General features: G+C 29.4%; 1 protein-coding gene across 3 annotated transcripts; it reads right to left on the bottom strand.

The window, feature by feature from the left end:
- Positions 1 to 435: 435 nt before the first annotated feature.
- Positions 436 to 13,892, bottom strand: LOC110629677 (LMBR1 domain-containing protein 2 homolog A). 3 transcript variants are annotated; one of them, XM_021776761.2, is made up of 14 exons: positions 13,541 to 13,892; positions 12,415 to 12,491; positions 11,641 to 11,796; positions 11,067 to 11,283; positions 10,219 to 10,305; positions 10,001 to 10,140; positions 5,485 to 5,565; positions 5,313 to 5,377; positions 4,499 to 4,674; positions 4,242 to 4,372; positions 4,053 to 4,134; positions 1,778 to 1,991; positions 1,515 to 1,615; positions 436 to 1,311 (listed from the first exon to the last, which is right to left on the bottom strand). In XM_021776761.2, the coding sequence occupies exons 1-14, from the start codon at positions 13,706 to 13,708 to the stop codon at positions 790 to 792; spliced, it is 2,217 nt and encodes a 738-aa protein (XP_021632453.1). In that variant the 5' UTR covers positions 13,709 to 13,892; the 3' UTR covers positions 436 to 789. The 3 variants fall into 3 exon arrangements, with proteins under 3 accessions (XP_021632453.1, XP_043805359.1, XP_021632454.1); XM_043949424.1 differs by having other exon boundaries at positions 11,067 to 11,285; positions 11,642 to 11,774; positions 13,541 to 13,891; XM_021776762.2 differs by having other exon boundaries at positions 436 to 1,275; positions 13,541 to 13,887.
- Positions 13,893 to 22,581: the final 8,689 nt, after the last annotated feature.

The raw sequence follows: 22,581 nt of genomic DNA, 5'->3' as shown, positions 1-22,581 counted from the left end.
TTGCTAGCTGTGACCGGGAAATTTGAAAAAACTTTACCATGCGCGTGATTCAAATCTCATGACTTCATTTACAATGTGTGACCATCAAAATCCTTCATGTTAATACTACAAGCATAATCCTCCAACTAATATCAAATTTGTATATACCCTTTCAAAACTGACGTACTTTAATCATAAAAACCTTAAAATACCCTTTCGCATTGCTTTTGATTAAAAAAAAAAAAAAAGAGAACTTTCACATGGCTTCTTTTTTTAAAAGAAATAACAGAATGATTTGTAAAAGAAAAAAAAAAGTTTCAAATTAACTTCTTTTTTTTTTTAAACTTGCTAAACACAATCCAAGCCTAAAATACCAGTCCACCTCCAGAATATAAGAAAGCAATCAAGAATATTCGCCTTTAAGGAGTAAGGTATTAAACCCATATTAGCCTCTAATGTCCAAGAATACCAAAATAATAATAAAACTAAAATATAACATGCTACACATATGCATAAGCCAATATGCTTTCTACTGCTGCAATTTAAATGCCAAAATTCCTCCTACACATTATCTTTGCATCTTTAACAAATGTCTTCCTTTCCTCCCCTTGTATTTTTTTTTTCCTCCTTTTCGTATTGAGTTCCCCATTCTGAAGTATGTATGAAGTCTCTGTCTGGTAGATCATCCTCCCAAATTTCAGGAAAATAATTTTTTTGGTATGAGCCGGGTACCACCCTTTTTCTGTACATCTCGTGTTCAATTTCTACAACAGCAATTAAGTGTTCCTGTTCCGTTGACAAATCTAAACATTATCTGCCAGGGCCTGATGTCATCGCATCATCATCACTATTACTGCCATGGTCATTAGATGGCCGTTTCAACCTCTGGAATATCTCATCAAGAGACTCGGATGATGAAACACGTGAGATGAATTGAGTTTCCTGGATTTGACGTAAAGGAAGAAACTTTTTAGACCCTATATTTGCCTTGAAATTTTGAAAACCATTCTTCATTGATTCCCATTTTGATGCCAAACCAGATGGTCCTCCTTTTGTGTTGTTAGATTCTGAGTTGCCCACATCAAGCAATGATGCCTTAGCAGAGGTCACGTTCTTGTCCGCAGGCGCAGTATTGGCATGTCTACTTTCTTCTCTCAACACACTATATTTGTTGCTAATGGCTTCTTTACTGGTGACACGTCTGTGGCCGCCTTCTTTTAAAGGTGATGATGGACTTCCCTTTTTAGCATCAGCAACTAAGCTAGTTGTTGCCTTCATTTCAACAGCAGTCTTATCCTGAGAGTTTTCCTTGATTATTATACGGTGATGTATCTTGTTTTTAAGATGAAAAAGAAAAAACAGTTATATTGATCACAAGATAGAATCACATTAAATAACCTCGCTATTTGTTGCAAAACTGACATGAAGTGCACTTGGTCCATTCAAATTGCATGTGATATACGAGAATAACATTAAAAGAAAAAAAATAGTTGAGAAACAGAAAAGACACTTTTGTTTAAGATGTGAATACATACTGCACTATTGCTGCCAGACTCCATATCCACATTGTTAAAGTTTCTTGCCAGTGGGATAACATGCTCACCAACTTTTTGTCCTTGTTCCAGCCAAGATCTTTCTGAAAGAATGAGAGAGAGAGAGAGAGAGAGAGAGAGAGAGAACTTGTCAAGTTTCACAGACAAATGGACAACTTATTAAATATCAAGAATATATTATATCTTGGCAGCACTGTGTAGCATATTGCGTATACCATTAGGAATAAAAAGGTCAGAGTAGTTACCTTTCTGTAGGATAATTAATCCTGACGGATCAAATCCATCAGTATCATCTGTTTCTGTTTGAAATCTAAATCTCTTCCAGCTCCCAAAGAAACCAAACACACGGTCGAAGAAATTACTTGCAACCAAAAGGGTGTATATAACCATTATGAGGGGATAGATTTTGTTAAACCCACTTCCAAATATCTTTAAAACGTCATCAATTTTGCCCATTCGCTGCAGCAGTGTACAATTTTGTGCCAAAATTAATTGAAGAGAGGAAAGGAAAACAAATAGGGAGAAGATAACATGAACTCTCATGAAAATAATAATTGTAATACAGCACAGATTTGAAATTGGGAAAAATACGCACACGCCATCTACAACCTGCAAAGCTTAAGCAAAGAACTATAATTTAAGGAAAAGTTTTTGAGGGGTAAATTATCTTAGTGGTCATTGAATTAATATATAGGATTTAATGATTCCTAAAAGCAGAATCATCCTTTTGTCTTACGTATTTTAACTATCATGATCCTTGTGACTTATTGTTACATATAATTTGTCAATAGTAATACAAGAAGTAAATAATAGATAGAAATTAATCTCTTGGATTATATATCAATGCCCTTATTTTATCTATATATCTAAACGAAAATAGAAGAATTGTTGATGAAAGTTTTACATATTTCATATTTATTTTACAGCTGTAAATTGTATACTAATATATAAACTAATATATAACATGATAATAACATAGAAATAACATATAATTATAGAAATAATATATAATAATACATAAATATAATAAATATAAAATAATAAAAGAAAAATAGGAAACTAGAAAATTATAGAAGAAATAAAGAGCGAAAAAAGCCAACCAGTTCTCGTTATGGCCACAAAACTAGGGGTGAGCATTTTCTGCTATAACTGAAAGTCACTAGGCTGTGTCATTTTAAGAGGGTATACATGTCATTGTCAACACTTCTAGTTCCCACTTCCCACGCAGCCCTGAACTCCTCTCTCCTTCAGATGATTTCTTCTTCCCTCGAGACAGATTTGGATAATAATTGATATCCCAACGGTCCGTTTCTTCTTAATCTTCCCTTGCCTGCTTGTTATTCTTCTTTGTTCCATAATATCTTCTTGGGTATGAGGGTGTTATCAGTGTTTATTCTAGCTTCTCTTTGCTCTGCTCTTCATCCTTCACCACGCAAGGACACAATATCCCAGCGTTTCATTGCCAAGTTTCCAGAAGCCATAATTGTGTATGGGTTTGTCAGACTTCTCTGATTTTGGGTTTATTTCATTTTATTTTACTACGGGGTTTCATTCATTATATTTTTTATGTTTGGTTCTAGGGAAAATATGCAAGTGAAGGAAAGGCAAGGAAAATAAACTGTTCACATATTTTGTTTAAAATGTTGTTTTCTTGTAGATTGTTGGACGGGTTCTGGTTGCTTTTTGGTTCATTATTGTCACTAAAGACTTTGCTTTTTGCTTGGGCAAAGGGTGTTTTGTTCTATATACAAAACCAATGGATGTGGTCTGAAGAGGGTATTGTGCTTGTGTGACTGTTGAAATCAAAACCGACAAACCGAACTGATTTATTTCAGTTTCATTTGGTTCGGTGGTTCAAAATGTGTATTTTGGTTCTTTAAGTTTTTAAGAAAATATATAATATCAAACAATGGGAATTCATGAAGAATATATTCACAGGCACTGGGAGAGTACTTAAATATTAAAAACTAAATGCAAGGAGCATATTTCTAATTGGCATTGCTTTCTCCTTATTTCCTTAATTCTGTACAAAAGCTACTCAGAATTTCTACAGTTTTTGCTACAAATCAAAGAAAAACAAGTTCCAGAGGCTTATGAATTGGTCTGCTTTCTGAAATTCAGTACTACTACAATCTAGATACAAATTATAGAATAGTTCTTTTGAATTTAGAAAGCAAAACAAGAATGTCTTAGTGAACATCCACTAGAACATCATACTGAATATCCAATAGAACTTCTCATTTTCCATTATGCTAAGGTGTCTCCGAAGTAAAAGAGCTTACATAAAAAAGGTACAGAATTCAATAAGCTAGACTAGAATTAGACATTTCTAAAAAATTTATGGACCATAATCACACTAGAAACCTGATACCTATTCCCACAATATAGTTAAAGGTACCAGATAAGATAGCAAGACAATCTTTTAAATGGCAAAGAGATTAAATAGACAATGTAATACTTGATTTTGTTTCAATTTCTGCAGAAGATAAGCATATCTATGAGAATGGCAAGGACACTTACTTTTTCAAATATAGTTTTAGCATCAAGATTGATGAGATTGAGGAAGTTATACGAAATTGGAGGAGCATAACGAGCAACCATCCTAAGAAAAATGTCATTTATCAAGATTAGATAGCACCAATGTTTCTTCTAGTCCAAAAAAAGGGGAAAGGATGTTTGATCATAACATATCTCCAAAGGAAAACTTACGAGCATATCATAAGCAAGCTGACTGAGCTCGTCTGCCTAGGTGTTAATGAATAAAACATTAGCATTCCTATTTTGAACAGAGAGTAGTACGTGCAAATGCACATATACATCAAAGGTATAAGAGCCAACACCTGAAGAATAAAACAACGAGATGAGTAAGAGGAAAAAAAACACAGGTAATAACACATCTACAAGAGGATGCATATAGATTCCGATTGATCAATCATAGAAATATTCAACAGAAGATGAAAATATACCTGCACAAAAATCTCTTGCTTTCCAATAGAGTTTATAAGAAGTGAAAAAAGAGAGAGATTAAAACTAGATGGTAGCAGAGTTGCCTCGGCCAAAAGAATTGCAGCTGACATAGTACCAAGTACGATAGCTGAGAGCTTCTCAAATTGCTTACTTAAAATGCATCGCAAAAAAAATTCTGCAAGCAGAAACATTTTTTTCCGACAAGTCTCAGCTTCAAGACAATGCTAATAATTTATTGAATTAATTTTCAATAAAAAAAGACCCACCACCAAATGGAATTTGTTAAAACATTGCATGACACATGTATAGGCAGAAAATTAGTTGCATGGCAACCCCATCTTTTACCATAGACAGATTTAGAAATTTAGAGAAATCTTGAATTCCTAGTTCATTAGAATCACAACCTTAGTTCTCCCATTATTATTCCTTTATCAAATGTTTTCGAGGCGGAGCAAAATGGCATGATAGCATCAAACAGAAGGTAAAGCGCTTTTTTAGAATGCTGAATCACCTGAGGTTAACAAGCAGCAAAACAACCAACAAGATCAGAACCCCCTCCCCCCACCCCCAAAAAAAAAAAAAAAATCATACATCAGCATCATTACTTACCAACCAAACCAACTAGGATCACAAAGTATAATTTTTTGCGTTCTCTTAAAAAAATTAAATAAAAATAATGATTTCCCATCAAATAAATAAATGAATCAAAACTCTTCAAAAAAAAAAAAAGATTACAGAGACCAATCCTCATGACATACAATTCAAAGCCAAAAAGAAACAAATGGTTTAACAGATATGTTATGTGAAGATTACCCATTGTATCAAGGCAGGCCCCCAATTTACCAGTTCGAGCAGGTCTGAAGCTTGAAATATATTTCCTAACATAACATGATGTGGAGGTGTAAGGTCCACAGAAAACAGGTTGGAACTTGGAACATACAAACAAATAACCAAATGCAACTACGAAATGTGGTCAGAAGCAAACCATCCAGTTGAACTGCCACGTTCATAATTTTTAATTGTATCTTCTAGTTCTAGGGCTTCCAAGACATAGTTCATATACTCACTGCAGAAAAGTAAATCAGATAAGCAAAAAACAATCAAGTACAATCCCACAAAATTAGAATTCAAAATTGAAGGCAGTCTTCCAAACTGACTACCATAAAAAATAAAAAAAAATGAAACCTCCAGTCACTCAAACCATCAATTGAAAAAAATCACTTAAAGGTGTGAATCTGCACTTGTCAGATCAATGACATGAGACTTCTAAGAGGCAAAAATATATAAAATAAAAAAAAAAGTTCAGCACATTCACACATATGCTACAATCATCAGAGGCACTGTCCGAATGAAGAACACTCTTCTGGGCCAAGAATGAGTAAACACTAAAATGCTATTACCACAGTTGGCAATCTAAATACAAGGTACAGAATAGTTAAACTTTACAATTAATGAATTGATAATGGGAAAAGTATATTGTAAAAACAGTAATATTTAAATAAGCAAATAAGAATTATGAAAAAATCTCTCTTTTTTTAGTTAATTTATTATTTTATTTATTTATTTTGCATGTATTGTACTAAAGCAGCCAACAATTTAACAAAGGAATTTATCAGCATACGTATGCATGTGTCGGTATGAGCAAAGCACATGTAAGCGTAGTGTCTAGCACACATGCATGCATGTGTCTACATGTGTGTGTGTGCACGTGAGAGATCTATGAGCTACGGGAGGAAAGGACTCTATCCTTCCTCCCTCATATATTCACAGCAGATGCTCATTATCAATAAGGCCCTTTCAATTTAGTTATTAGTGATATCTAATAGCATGTTGCCAAGAGCTGGTAAACATTATAAAATTTTTAAAACTTCCTTTTCTAATAAATATGTAGCCCATAGCATATACCCATTACAAATAAATATTACTGGTTGCTAATATGACAAAGAACAACAAGGATATGATCTTTCTTAAATATATTATCACACATCTTATATTATTTTACCCTTTAATGTGTTATAGATATTAAAAAAAGTAATAAAAACTATTAATTAAGAAAATTATAATTATTGAGATGTTTGTAATATGATTTCTTTTATCGTAAATATGAACTTAGTAGTCACAGCAAATATTACACATGATATTTCAAGAACTATTTATTAGTTTTAAAAAGTATATTTGTTTTATCACATCGAATTAATTATTCTATAAAAATGTAATACAACTTTTGATAGGGTATTTTGTCCAAACATAAAATCAAAACAAATAAAGATAAAAATACATCAGCTGCCAGGACTTCCAACACCTAACAGTTTTTTTCTCCTCAGTACCAAACATGTTGACCTAATTTTTAGAACTCAAACAGCTATCAATTGACCATGACAACTAAGCCAAACATCCCCCAACCCAACTCTTCTTCTATTATACGGTCTCATCAACTTATAGAAAAGAATATAACTACAAGGACTAAAAATGGTAATATTCTCCTGAATTTGAACATACAATAATCACTAATTTGCCCAACCAATTGATAATGATGATCTTAGAGTTTTCATACATATCAGCAGTAGAAATGGGAAAACAGCAAAGTACATCCAGTAAAAAAAGTGGAACCAGACGTCGTTGCTAAAGAAAACTGCAACTTAGAAACCATAAATTACAAAAGCACAAAGCCACTATGGCTAATATATGAAAACAAGATAGGCACATGCCAAGCAAATAACATTTTGTAAGTGAGAGAACAAGTCCTAAATGAGTACTTGGACCTCTTGAGTTGCATAGCCATTTTTCCAATTATAGGCAATAGTAGAAATTGGGGAGAAAATAGAGGGTGATAAAAATAAGAAGTCATTAAGAGTACTTCCCTCCTACTTATGCTTATCCCTACTTGTAACCGCACAACTGCCCTATCTATTACTGCACATTATAATTAGCCCATCTCAACTCAGTCAGCTCATCTCATCTCAGTCAACTCATCCCATCTCATCTCCTTGTACTCCACACCATAATTGTCAAATCGAAATTCGAATCGATAATCAAAATCTTCATTACATGAATCGAGAATCGAATTGTAAGATTCGCTAAAACTTCTAAAAATCAATTAAAAATAATATATGTTCTAAAAATAAAAATATATCATAATGACACATTTTGGTAAATATAGAATTATTTATCTAATTATAAATATTCTTCATAATAGAATAATACATATATATTATATAGTTTTATGTTATAAATTATAAACTTTAGAATTGTAGACAATAGTTATCGTTATACATATACTGAAACCCTCATTTAAATTTGAGCAAATAATTAAACAGTAAAAAAAGATAGCAAATTAGAATATTATTAATATATATTATCATAATTTGACAACTATAATTGTTATGTAAATTAACTAAAAAGAAAAAAAAAAGACAGAAGAGGGAGAGGAAAAAGAATGGTTAGTGGAAGAAAAATAGCTAAGGAAATGTTTTATATACACTTTTTTATAGCAAAAATGAATAATATCTTAAATTTGAAATTATAATATCTAACAAACTCTTTATTAATAATTAATTGAATATCAATTCATATTCATTCACCTTATTAGCTATCAATTTTTTTCATTTACTCAAAATTCATGTATCCTATAGATTTGAATCGCTAGGATGTAGATGATGTAGAAAATCGTAAGATTCAAACCCAGAATTATAAGATTTAGGTACATTTAAGATTCAACTCATAGATTCGAATTGAATTGTTGGGAAATAATCTAGAATAGTAAGATTTGAATCGAGGATCATAAAATTCTAATACCAGTGCTCCCCACCCCTTGAAACATTATTTTCTCCAGAATGGATAAAGGAATTGACCCTAAATGCTATTACGCATCAAAGGAATGTAGTACACAAATAAAGAAGTTAGAAAAGTCAAAAATTGTGTGCTAGGAATTGGAGGGAAAAGTTGTTATAGTTGGTCGATCTTCTCTCTCAATTCTCTACCTTTCTCTCCATCTTCTTTCTGTCTTTTCTCTCTAGCATCTTCTTACAATTCATCTTCATTTTTTTCTTTCTCTAATTTTTTAGTTACAATTACCACAATCAAGATTCCTATCCTAAAATTTGCTTCCCAAATATGTATTCATCAATGAGCTTGATATCCATAATCCATATCACCATGATGTCCAAATTGAATTGTATGAATTGGATTGATTAAAGTCTGAACAGAAACCAACTTCTAATCCCACTTCTCTTCAAGATTAAGTTCGTTTCTCTCATTAAAATCAGTTGTATTCTGTCTTGAATTGATACTTCTAATTCAAGGTCCTCACTCCAAGATACATCAGATATTTCCTTATTGGAATCTAAAACTAACTCCTTTGCTTCTACATCATTAACACGCACTTGCTCCTCTATAACATTTTCCATATTTGAACTGGAGCAATTTGCATTTTCTCTTCAAATGCTATTTTCCAACTTCTCCCATTTTTTACCCAAACTTCTCATATCTTCCAAATACCCTGTCAATAATGTCACACATGACTTGTCCTAAGTAATTCCAGCAGCTGTTGTTCCCAAGATTGGTCTCCCATAATCAGAAAAACAAGGAAGTAACAATTATGGAAGAAGAATAATTTTCGAGAAAGACCACCAAGTTGCAGCAAATAGAAAGAAATTAAAGGAAAAAGGAAACCAGAATGGAATAGAAAAAGTAGCTGAAACAGCCAAAACAATATCAGCTCTGGAACAATAATTCAGAGAAAGAAATAGAAACAGAAACCCTAGAATTGTCTGAAGAAAAGCTCAGATTAGAAAAGAAATTAAAAAAAGAAGAGAAAAGAATCCAAGGATTATAAATTCAAGAACTTCAAGAGAAAAAAATCAAGCACAGAATAAAGACCTGATTCTCAGAAAGAAGAATAGGAAATCAAGGATTTGAGGGAAAATCAAGAAAATAGAAATTGAGGAGAAGAGGAAGAAGAAGCAGATAATTTCAAGAAGAAAGGAGAACAAGAAAGAAGAAGGGAAAGATAGAGAGAGAGTTTAAGGAAAGATAGAAGAATAAGAATAGAGGGAAAAAAGTAAGAACTGAAAGAGAAACCTGGAATTTGGAAAGGCAGCATCTGACCTTGACTTGTTTGCAACTCCAATAAATTCATTGGAAGCAAAGCCCATCCTCGAGCAGGGCTCTGATGCCACTGTCATGGAACCAGATCTACAATAGTGATCTGGAACCAGAAAATAGAAAGAAAGCATACCAGAAAGAATCAGAAGGAAAGAGATGATAGAGAGAAGGAAAGGACCAGAGAATGAGAGAAGTATATTTTGTTATTGATCATTGAATGAATCTCCATAGGTAAGTGTTTCTGTTCCTATACTACTCTTGATAACTGATTCCAACATCTATATCTATCTCTCTAACTTTTGAACTACTTTTCCCAATCCCTCCAAAATAACTAACCTCCTAATCTCCCTGTATGTGACAATCAGACATCAAATACAAAATTGAAGTGCGCAGTATACCTTTTATAACGATAATACCCCTCACGAGCCACCCTAAGATGGCGTCTAAGTGTTGCCATTGATTTCTCATCCGTATCATAGTCCATATCATTTTCTCCCAATCGGCCACCTTGTGGTTTAAAGGATGGATCTTCCCTGAACTGCAAAATTAGGAAATAATATTGAAAACATTTGAAGAAACACTAAACTATATCAAGTGGAGAGAGAACAAGCAATACCATTTGAGCTAGCATGTTATCTATGACATTCATGTAAGGTCTCAAAGGGTCACGCTTGGACATCTGAGTGGATGTTGCCTGCGCAACCTGTTGAAGAGAAGCATAATCAATAATTTAAGGAACCAAGCAAGCAAAAGACAGTAATCAGTTAGTTCAAATGCCCCCACCCTGATGCATACGAAATTAAAAGTTTTATGAAAATGGAACAAACAAGTCAAAAATCTAATTCTTATAGAAAAAATAAGACAAAATGCTGACCATAATATTGATACTAGAAATTATTAACTGGCAAGGGGAAAAAAGGATGTTGAAATTGCAAAATGTTTGCGGGGACATGTATGCACGCAGACACATATGGTTGGTTACATAGAAATGGTGCTTTGTGCTTGTGTGGGAACACCACTTTCACCATAATTATGCACATATGAAGACATCATTTTCTTTAATGACAGGATTAAAAACATATTACTAAAAAAAGAAATAAGATGTACTAATGAACTGAGAGAAAGATCACATACTAATTTAGGTGAGAAAAAAAAAATCACTTCACACTGATTACTGAAGCATGCACCAACTTCATGGAATTGGGAAAAAGGTTCACAAAGGTAGAAAAATGTTAATGAAGTATGAATGATTAGGGGGGAGGAGGAAGCGCTCTACAGCACCCAAAAAAAAACGGAATAATTTTCTAGTTAATGCCCGAAATATAAACTTGAACAATAACAAAGAATAAAGGCATATTTTTTAACAAATATGTAAGATGTAAAAAAGAAAATATGAATTATAACATTTTTATTAGAAAAAGATGGGGAGGGGAGTTGGAAGGGAGAGGTTAATAGAATACTTACTACAATAGCATTTGAAAGTTCTTGATGAGCATCATCGAGTTTCACAGCCATTTTGGCAATTTTATGTGAAAGAACTTTTTGGCGAGTTGTCCAATCTGCATTTCTCCACAAGTTCTTAGGAATTTCACTCAAACCAAAACCAAGAAGAAAGGCACCTGTTACAAGTCCAAATGTGTTCGAGCATGCCATAGCAACACCAAGCACATTACTCCCACTCCTATCAATAAACATCGCATAACACCCAACCAACTTTTCAGAGAGCTGAGGTTAAAATGCTTCATTGATGTACAACTTTATATGCATTAGTCATAGTTTCATGTCCGTACCACACAATTGTAAGTAACCAATTAATGAACCACACAATTGTAAATAACCAATTAATCCAATATGGAGAGCAGAGACAACTAATACATGTTATTCAGCATGTAAATGAAAGAGAAAGATGCAGTATTATAAAAGAATGCAAATGAATGAAAGAACGAAGAACACTCATGTGAACTGCGAAACTAGGAATATGAGGTAAGAACCATGATGCAATCCAAAGAAAGGAAATTTAGGAAGGAAAGAAATAGACCTTTTTTGCGTCAAAACAAGGAGAATAAGTCCAAAGAGTCCAATAGATCCCACAATTAAATAGAAGACCAAGTTAGCATGTATACTAGTCTTTAATCTTTCTGTCACAGTGAAGTCTCCAGCATCTTCAAAACCCTGAATAAGGGGCACCACAGCCCTGCTTAGAGATAACATGATTTAAATAAATGAGGAGTCATGTTTCTAAAAACTAAAGAACTGTCTGCAAGTATTTGTAAGAAAATTAGAATCGCCAAATAAAATGAACTTAAAATTACTGTCCCTCTATGTGTCCAATAAAAGTTGCCTAGACTTTGCAAACTATGGGCTATTTTTCTTGGACAAAGGGAGTATGTGAGCACGTTTTCATGTGTGGAAGGGTATGTGAGAGCAAAATTGAAAATGAAAAATAATATAAATGAACAAGAAATGGAGGAAATGGCATCTCACAGAAAACCATTATTACTCATGCATGTCTGTCATGAACCAAGTCAATTTTCAGCTGCATGTGTGATGGAAATATATAAATCAATTTGGCAAAGCAAGTTGAGTACAGTTATCTGACAAATGTATTTCTTTGTAGTTTGTACATAAGTTCAATATCTCAATAGCAAGATCTTTTATGTGTGTGTGTGTGACCAAAGGGACACAACTGCTGCATTATAATAGAATAATAGGAAATCTTAAGGTGATGTGATCTGATTACAACTCAGTATGGTAAGTAAAACGACATGAAGGAGAATAAAAATAAAGAACATAAGTTTACAATGCCACATACCAAGTAAGTAAAAATGTACTCCAATATGACCAGCTCCAAAAGAAAGAAATGCCTCCATTATTAAGCTGAAATTTTGCCTGTACACATAATAAAAGACCGAGTTAAGTTGATGAATGCTTCAATCAATCGTAACATATGGAAACCAAGCAACTCCAAGTCTTATTAGATGCGACAAGGACCAATCACAAGAGCTATGGCAAGAATATTACAAGGCAGGTACTTTGGGGTTCGCATCATAAACCATTTGAAAACCCCAAGCAAAAAATTAAACTTTTCAGCATATTTTCTCTTGGGTGAAGGTTGACAATCATGCACTAATAAGGAGGAGACAAGACAAAAAGTTGAAAAATAGGTAACGAAAAAATAATAGCTAGACATAACAAACTTCAGAGCAACACAAATAATAAGCTCGAAAAATAAGTAATAAAAACACAATAAGCCAGATAGAGAAAACTTAAAAGCAATACAAATAAGCCCATGAAATTAAAAGAGAGCAACCTGGTCAACTTCGAAACATCCTTACAATTAACAACCACCATCAAATCAATGCTACAAATGCAATAAGCGTATTTTCTTTCCATGAAATTTAAAAAAAAAAAAAAAGGAAACAACAGGCTAACATAAAAGCACCAGTAGTGACTACCTAAAATTAATACTAGCTTTTCAAAGCTTTTTTTTGGGGGGGGGACTTGTTCTTCTCATGTTCATAATCAAACAAACTGGACTAGAAAATGAATGAAATACAAAATTTAAGCACTGATCAAAATGTTTATCTTCAATATCATCCAAACTGAGGACCCAAAACTGAAATTGACGGCAATTTAGCTCCTGTTTCTTAAAAGGAATACAAATATACTTTGGCTAAGTTTATTTTAATATTTCAGCTAAAATTGTAAAATGCTCTGGACTTCTATCGAACTTAAAACAAAACTAAGGATTTCTCAACAAAATTCCCCAAGAAAGCCAAACGCCCCAAATGAACCAACGCTAAATTAAGGTCTAGAAAAGAAACAAAATAAATTGCGCACTAATTTCATTTAAAAAAAAAAAAAAAGAATCCAAATGGAACGAACAACACAAAAATAGAGAAATGAAACAAGTGAGATCACAACGGGATAGCAAGTACCGTATAGATATCGGCAGGTACAAGGATGATAATAGAAAGAGAACAGAACCAGGTGTATCCAACGGTGAATAGGACATAACGAGGCACCTCCGGGCCGGCGAAGTACCTCAACGTCAAAATCACCATGCCTAGGGTTAGAGGCAGCGAGATCAGGTAAAACACCCACATCTTTCTTCGTTTCTTCAATGATCTCTATCGGTTTTCCTTCTTTTCAGCAAACAAGAAGAAGGAAATCGACCCGGTACTGTGGATCCGAGAGAGGCCCGATCGCTGCAAATAAAATTTTCTTTTTCTCCTTCCTTCTCAGCTAATGTGCGCTTCAATTTATCATGTATCATTTGCGCGTCCTTTTCTTATATTGCGCGCGTCGCGTTTGGAGTCGCGCCTCCTTTTTCTATTAGCAAGACGACCTGTTTAATTAACGTTAAATATATTTGTGCGCTTTTTTGTGTGCGTGCACTTTGAAAATTAAATTAATAAAAATAAAATTATTGAAAACAAAACCTATAGCATTTTCTTAATTCCTTTTTAATTTCTGAAATTTAATATAATTAATAAATATATCCTTTTATTTTTCCAAATAAATACTTTAGTTAAATTATAATTCCATTAAAATTGAAGATTCTTATATTAAAATGGCCGTAAAACATGAAGTTACCATAATGCCCTTAAAAACTTGACAATCTCACTATTAATCTCTTGAATTCTTTTTGTAAAATATGGAATTTCAAGAGAATATTCAATCGAATTGATTTAAAATTAAATTAAATTAAATAAATTAAAAATTAAAATTTTATTATTTATAAAAATTAAATTGATTTTATTAAAAATTAAATCGAATCGAATCGATTTAATTCGATTCAGTTTAATCAGTTTAAATTTTTAATAATTTTTTTATTTTTAATATTTTAAAATTTAATTAGAATATTTTAATTTTAATATAATTTAATTTTTTTATATTATTAAAAATAATATAATATCATCATACGATTTAATTTTTTATTTTTTTTTAAATTAAATCAAATTAAAATAATTAAAAATTTTAAAATTAAAAATTGAATCGAATTAAAATAATAAAAAATTAAATTAAATTTTTAAATTAATTTAATTCGATCGATATTTTTAATTTAAACCGAATACTATTTCTTTCTACGCTAACGGATGAAATATATTCGGACTGAAGCTGAAATATGAGTAATGAGCAGTACTAGGGTGGATCTTTATGAAATGGGAGCGGCTAGCAATAGGATGAATGTCATAACCTATACGAATAAGAGAATCAAATTCAAAGCATTTAATATAAACGAATTAGTCAATAACTTGAAGAATCCAGCGAGTGGAGTAATGTTGGGGTTTCAAAGCCAAACCCTGCACGTAGAAATCATGGTTAGGTTAGAGATCAAATTCAACGAAAAGCGAGAATAGTGTCAATAACTTGAAGGAGATGAAAACGCATGGAAAACCTTTTACTAATGAACAATGAATTTTTTACTTGCATGTATATCATTTCTAGTACGTGAAAATTATACCATTAATGCTAAAAATATTAAATTTTTATTTTTATTTAATTTTATTTGAACATAGTTAACTTTTTAATAATAATTCATAAATATTTTTACATAAAAAAATTATTATTTTTTAGTTCTGTTATACAGTTTATGAGTAAATTTATTTTTTATATTATTTATTTATTTATTATAATTTTTTTTAAAGGGTTAAATGCAGTCTACGTCTCTATGCAAGCAAGCTCATTTTCCACTTAGCATGACTAAATTTTTCTAAATCATTCACGCAATTAAGTGATTGAGTGTACCCGATTTATTTATGAGAAATTTAATATTTAATCAATAATATTTATTAATTAGTTTTTTATTTTAAAAAATATATTTAAATATTTTTAATATTTTAAAAAATTTATTAATTCATTCATTTAAAAAAATTATTAATCCATTCATTCATTATTTTTATCATTTAATATTTACAGAGCGGTAGTTCATAAAATTTTCAAATTTACATAATTTAGGAATCTCAATTTTAATTTTTTTATTATTTAAAAAAATAAAATTTATTTTAAACAATACACTATTAATTTGAAAAATATTATTTAGTTGATGTGATTATTTAATTTCTTTATTTTTAAAGATATATTAAATTATTTTTATTTTTTAAAACTGTTAATTATTTAATTCCAAATGATTAATTATTTAGCTCCTTAAATTATTTGTAAATATCAAATACTTAATATTTTAAAATTATAAAAATTAAATAATTATATTTTAAAATTATATACATTAAATAGAAATAATGATAATAAAAATTTTAAAATATTAAAAATATTTTAATATGTTTTTTAAACTTAAAATACCAAAAAATAATTTTTTTTATAATATAAAATTAAATAATAAATTTGGCTTTATTTATTTATGGGGGATTGGGCTAACCACTGTAAATGCTCCTAGTTGAATTGTTTAGACAATTATAGGCCTATTCTTTTTAGGGACAATTTGCCAAACTCAAGCTGTTGGGGCGAGGATGGGCCAATTTTGTCATCATTTGCAATTGGGCTTCAATGGGATTTTGAATCCACTCAAGCAATGCTCATTCAAGTTGGACAATCATTTCTCTTTTACGATTTGGAACGATGGTTCGGTCAGTTCGATTTAAATTAAATCGAATCGAATAAATTAAAAATTAAAATTTTAATATTTATAAAAATTAAATCAAATTGATTTTAGTTTAAAATCAAATCGAATCAAACCGGTCTAATTCAATTTGATTATATTCAATTTGATCAATTTGAAATTTTAATAAATTTTTTAATTTTTATACTTTATTTTTAATATTTTAAAATTTAATTAAAATGTTTTGACTTTAATATGATCTAATCTCTCTATATTATTAAAAATAACATACTATTATCACTGATTAATTAGGTTTGATTTTTTTTATTTTTTTTATAAAAAACAAACTGAACTGAAATAACTTAAATTTTTGAAATTAAAAATTGAATCCAATCAAAATGAATAAAAAACCAAACTGAATTTTTAAATTAATTCGATTCGATCAATTTTTTTAATTCGATTGATTTTTTTGATTTGAACCAAATACTGCACACCCCTACTCGTACCATCATATGAAAAATTTTAAAAAATTTATGAACATAATGAGTTTTCGTTTTATTTTTTATTTTTTTACTAATAATGAGATTGATCTCATTTATATATTATAATTGAGTTTATAGATATTACATGAAAAACAACAAACTTAATGATAATGTTGAAAATAATTGAATTTTATTAATCATTTCAATTTATAAAAAATTCAAAATAATAGAATTTAATTGGATTTATTTATTTTAAATAAATTAATAATAAATTTAAATTGATTTATTATATTCATTATTCTTATTATTTTTAAACTAAATATAAATATTTATTGTATAAATAACAATATTTTTATCATATTAAAAAATTTTTTTGAACACCATTATTAATGTTTTCACAATATTTAAAATATAAAATTTTACATAATTTTTTTATCATTAAAAATATAAATTAAGATGGATATTTTTTTTTAAATAACAAAAATAATATAATAAATTTCTTAATATCAATTATAAAAACATTAAATATTAATATTTAATATTAAATTAAACCCTAAAATAGTAGTTACTAATTAAGAAAATACAAATAAACTTAAAGTTAAAATAAATAAAAATAAAGGGTAAAAAAAATGATCAAAGACTAATTAAATAATTTTGATACAAAAAGTTTTAAGTAAAATTATTTTTTATAAAATTTTAATAATTTTTATAAAATTTATTTTTAATTCAATATCAATCATCACAATAATTTAAAAAAATTAAATTTTTACATATTTAATTTTGTCAAATATAAAAATTAATAAAAAAAGAATTCAATTCATTTAAATCGTTTTTAAATGACGGTTTAATATTTGGATATGGTTATAACATTATTATTTAAAAGTTTAAGTAGTAATTATAACCAGTTCAAAAAAGTAGTAATTATAAATAAAAAAATTTATTTTTTTTAATTTTAATTAATTGCTATAAAACTGCCTTCACTATTAAAATAACTAATAACTACTAAAATAATATCAAATAAAGGTTAAATATAATGTTATATATTCACAAGTTACAATAAATTTATGCTAATTATTTTATTTAAAATTTCATTTATTTATAAAAAATAATTTAAATTTAAAAAATATTTTTTATAACAAATATTTTTTAATTTTTAATTTTAATTTATTAATATTTTTATATATTAATAAATTTATATATAAAAATATTAATAAAATTCTCAAAATATAGAAAATAATTTTTTCCTAGAGAAAATTATTTTTTTAAAATATCTTATTTTTTTAATTATAAAAAATAAGATATTTTTTAAAAAAATAAGATATTTTTAATTATAAAAAATTATTTTCTAATAAAATTTTTATAAAAAATTCTCAAAATATCATATTTTTTTAAAAAATGTTTATTGTGAAATAAATAGAGATTAAAAAATTATTATAATTAGGGGTGAGTTGTAACAGCCCGGCCCGTACGCACGGCACTGTTACCACTCACGGCCCAGGGCTATCCCTCGTCTGGCCTCTTGCCACCTCGGGCTTTCCACTGGCGTCGTGAGCAGCTCTTAACATCCCTTCACCCTCACGGGTTCCAGGCAGGATTTGTCCCTCGGGGGAGCCATTACGGCCCGCCCTAGCCCGAGTGGATTTGGCCCAATTCCTTCCTCTGGGAATTAGGTCGCCTCCCCCACTGCTCGAACCCTTGACCTCCCACTTTAAGGGTTCGAGCAGTGGGGGAGGCGACCTAATTCCCAGAGGAAGGAATTGGGCCAAATCCACTCGGGTTAGGGCGGGCCGTAATGGCTCCCCCGAGGGACAAATCCTGCCTGGAACCCGTGAGGGTGAAGGGATGTTAAGAGCTGCTCACGACGCCAGTGGAAAGCCCGAGGTGGCAAAGAGGCCAGGCGAGGGATAGCCCTGGGCCGTGAGCGGTAACAGTGCCGGACCCAGAGGAAGGCCGGCCTGTTACATGAGTAGTATTCCATTTAAACTGAAAAATTAACCGGACCAAATTAATTTAAAAATTCTGTTTGATTTTTGTTTATTTCGGTTCGATTCAGTTTTTAATTTTAAAAATTTTGATTAGTTCAGTTTGATTTTAATTGAAAAAATGGAATCAATTAGTGATAATAGTATATTATTTTCAATAATATAAATAAATTAGATTATATCAAAGTTAAAATATTTCAATTAAATTTTAAAGTATTAAAAATAAAATATAAAAAAATAAAAAATTTGTTAAAAATTTAAATTAATCAAATCGAATTGAATCAGATCTATTTGATTTAATTTAATTTCTGATCAAAATTAATTCGATTAAATTTTTATAAATATTAAAATTTTAATTTTTGATTTATTCGGTTAAGTTCGGTTTTTAACTCTGCTGAGAAAAGAAGTAGATGATGGGTATGTACACATAGAAACCCCACCTTTGATACCACACACAATAAAGACACACAGATGCTGCTCTACAACTGGGTTTAGTTACATATTTTCAGCTACTTGTGTATTCAAAAAGGTCATTCTTAACATTTGTACATTAACACTCATGAACTTTTTACTTCCCAACCAACACTCTCAAATCTATGTCAGTCTCATGTTTCAAGTTTCAAGTTTCAACCACACACCACCATCCCTAAACCACCCATGATATGATCATCAAGTTCCCACGCCTAACTCTGGTTCAGTGCAATTAATTTTTTAATTTTTTTTTATTAAAAATTTATCAAGGTTGAATATAATAAACTATTACAAATAAATTTGTATTCAACCACCTCTTACTTAAAAATTAAAATTTTAAAAAAATAATTACCTGCCAATTAAAAATATAAATGAATAAGATATTCGTGAAAATCACTCTATTATAAAGAAATTAATGTTATCAATATTCAGATTTGTTTTCGACCAGATTAAAATATATCATAAATCATCTAAACACGTTTAATTTTATATAATTTAATTATTAATTTATATAAAAATATTTTTTATTAATAATTTGATTTTTTTAAAAATAATATTTCTCAATCATTTTTTTAAATAAAACTACTAGTTATATTAATAAAATTTTATCAAACAGAGAAGAATATCATTATAAACAGAAAAACGATCGTACTTAATAAATTCTCTAATCAAAATATAAGTAGTTAGAGTGGCATGAAAACGAATTTATCTAATAGAAATATCAGTTGTAGAGTCTAACAAAGATTTATATTCATTCAAAATCAAACCCAATTCAGAAATGTCTAGACGTGAAAACTGAAGAGTTTGAACCACTTACAAACAGTCCATAAGAATGCACCCATTAAAATACAAAAATTTCGTCGCAAAGAGTAAACAGTGACGGAGAGCTAAAATTTCAACAATTATCGGCGTACCATTACCTTCCGAGAAACCAGAAACACCACGTTGAAATATACTGTCAGAGTTTTACACAATAAAACCGTAACCAATAAAATATTGAACATGAAACAAAACTCTATCAACTTGACAAATCCAACTGAAATTGTCCAAATTTAAAGATGACGCACGAATTTAAAGAGAAATTGTTTCAAAATCACAAGCAGGATTGAAGGAATAAAACAAGTTCCTACCCTGATATAAAATAGCAGTGATATTTCCATGCAAAGCACCATCACGTTTAGCAGCTTCCTAATTTAAGATATGATGCATGACGTCTTTCCAATCTAGTCTCATAATAATGAGTTCCTTGCTGATTATAATCTCCATGCATTAGACCATTATAATTTTCAAACCTTGTCTTGAGATATCAAAATCTGTAGTAAAAAATTAAAAAAATTATCATTAGGCCGCAAATATCTCACTCCCCTAACCTCCAAACTTCCTTTGACACAAGACAATATAATAAAATATGATTGACATTTTCATTTTTATGGCACCAAGAATATCTAACATCCACATCCACACCCCTTTGCTTATAGGCAATATATTCCTACGAGCTCTCTAACAGAAATCCTTCACTTTTGAAAGAACCGAAACATTCAACAAATTAGACTACAACTCACCTCACATTAAAAAATGATTCTCGTAGTAAATCCATATACACAAAGAATGCAAACTTCACCGTATATACACCTCTTTCATTTAAACTCTAATTTTTAAATAAAAATATATAAGAATTTTATAAAAAAAAAATTTATATTAAATTAATTTTTTATATAAATAAATTTGAATATAAGTATTTATATATAAAACTGAACCCATTACAGATTTTAATTTTCAAACTTAAATTTATTTTAAATTCAATTATATACTATTTAAATCTGTTAATTCCATAAATTCAATATCCAAAAACATTCCATCCTCCTGTCAGACCCATTTAAGTCTGCCATTGGATTCTGCTCTTTTAAAAGTTGGAGTTGAAGGCTAATTGCTCTTTTTCTTTGTTTCCCTATGCTTTATGGCTTTATCCTCTTTTCCAAAGCTCTGACTATCTACTCAATTGCCTAACTATTTCTTTCATGGCTGATTATCACATCACACGTGGCTTTTACTTATTTACTAAAAATATAATTAGTAGCATTATTATTTTATGTAAGAAAATAATTTTTAATTACACATGCTTGAAATATTAAAAAATTGTTTGATGGGAAATAATTTATTTAAAAAACTTCAAGTTTTCAAAAAATATTAAAATTATATTTGTTTGATTGGCTTTTTTTACTTAATTTTCTGAAAAGTTAAAAACATTTCTATCCTTAATAAACAGAAAGTAAATTAATTATCCTCACTCAATTAAATTACTTATTAAAAAGACTTTTAAAAAAATAACAAATTTAGACTAATTAAATCTATGTATTATTATTCAAGAGTCAAATAAACTCCCATATAATATAATATTTTTTTTAATAATAAAATATTATTTTTAATAATAAAAAATACTTTTTTATATGATAAAACTTATTTTTGTTATTTTAAAAATTGTTTATTATATATATATATAAATTTTTATGGTAATTAAAATACTAAATTCTTAAATTATATATAAAAAAATATTATTAAAAAATAATATTGTATTATGTTAAAATTTATTTGATCCTCAAATTGAATTATAATTAGGAGTGAGTATTCAGTCGGTTCGGTTCAAAATCGAACCGAACCGAATAAACTAAAAATCAAAATTTTAGTGTTTATAAAAATCGAACCAAACTTATTTTGGTCAGAAATCGAACCGAACCAGTCTGGTTCGATTCAATTCGGTTTGATTTGATCGGTTTCAATTTTTAATAATTTTTTACACTTTATTTTTAGTATTTTAAAATTTAATTAAAATATTTTAATCTTAATATGATTTAATTTCTCTATATTATTGAAAAAATATATTATTATCACTAATCGGTTCGGTTTTTTTTATTTTTTTCTGATTAAAATAAAATCGAACGATCGAAATTTCTGAAATTAAAAACCGAACCGAACCGAAATATATAAAAAACTGAATCAAAATTTTAAATCAATTCGGTTCGGTCGATTTTTTCGATTTGAACCGAATACTGTTCACTTCTAACTATAATAACTAGCTGGACATTATTTCTCAACAATCACATTAATTACAGGCTAGAAATCTTACAGCAATCGGGTAATCTATGCGTCTTAAGGAAGCTGTCCTGATGACAATTCTCCCACAAAACAACTCTTGCAATTTTGGCTTCACACCCACAACTTTCATAAGACAAAGTTATTGGGAAATCGAAGAAGTTTTTATAGATAGTCGTAGTGTTAAATTGCCATAATCTCTTCTTCATGAATGCACACTTTTCATTCCTTCACCTTTCGTCTGCTTATAGTTCAATGAATTTATTATTGATATGAGTCATTGAATTCAATTTTAAATATTAAAAATTTTGAATACATTTTTAAAATTTTTTATTTTATTATTTATTTTTTCGTATCAAAATTTCAAATATCGAAATGACTATTATAAATACATT

Source organism: Manihot esculenta, chromosome 13 (assembly GCF_001659605.2).
Source record: "Manihot esculenta cultivar AM560-2 chromosome 13, M.esculenta_v8, whole genome shotgun sequence".
Classification (NCBI taxonomy): domain Eukaryota; kingdom Viridiplantae; phylum Streptophyta; class Magnoliopsida; order Malpighiales; family Euphorbiaceae; genus Manihot; species Manihot esculenta.
This window is presented reverse-complemented; position numbering and strand designations above follow the sequence as displayed.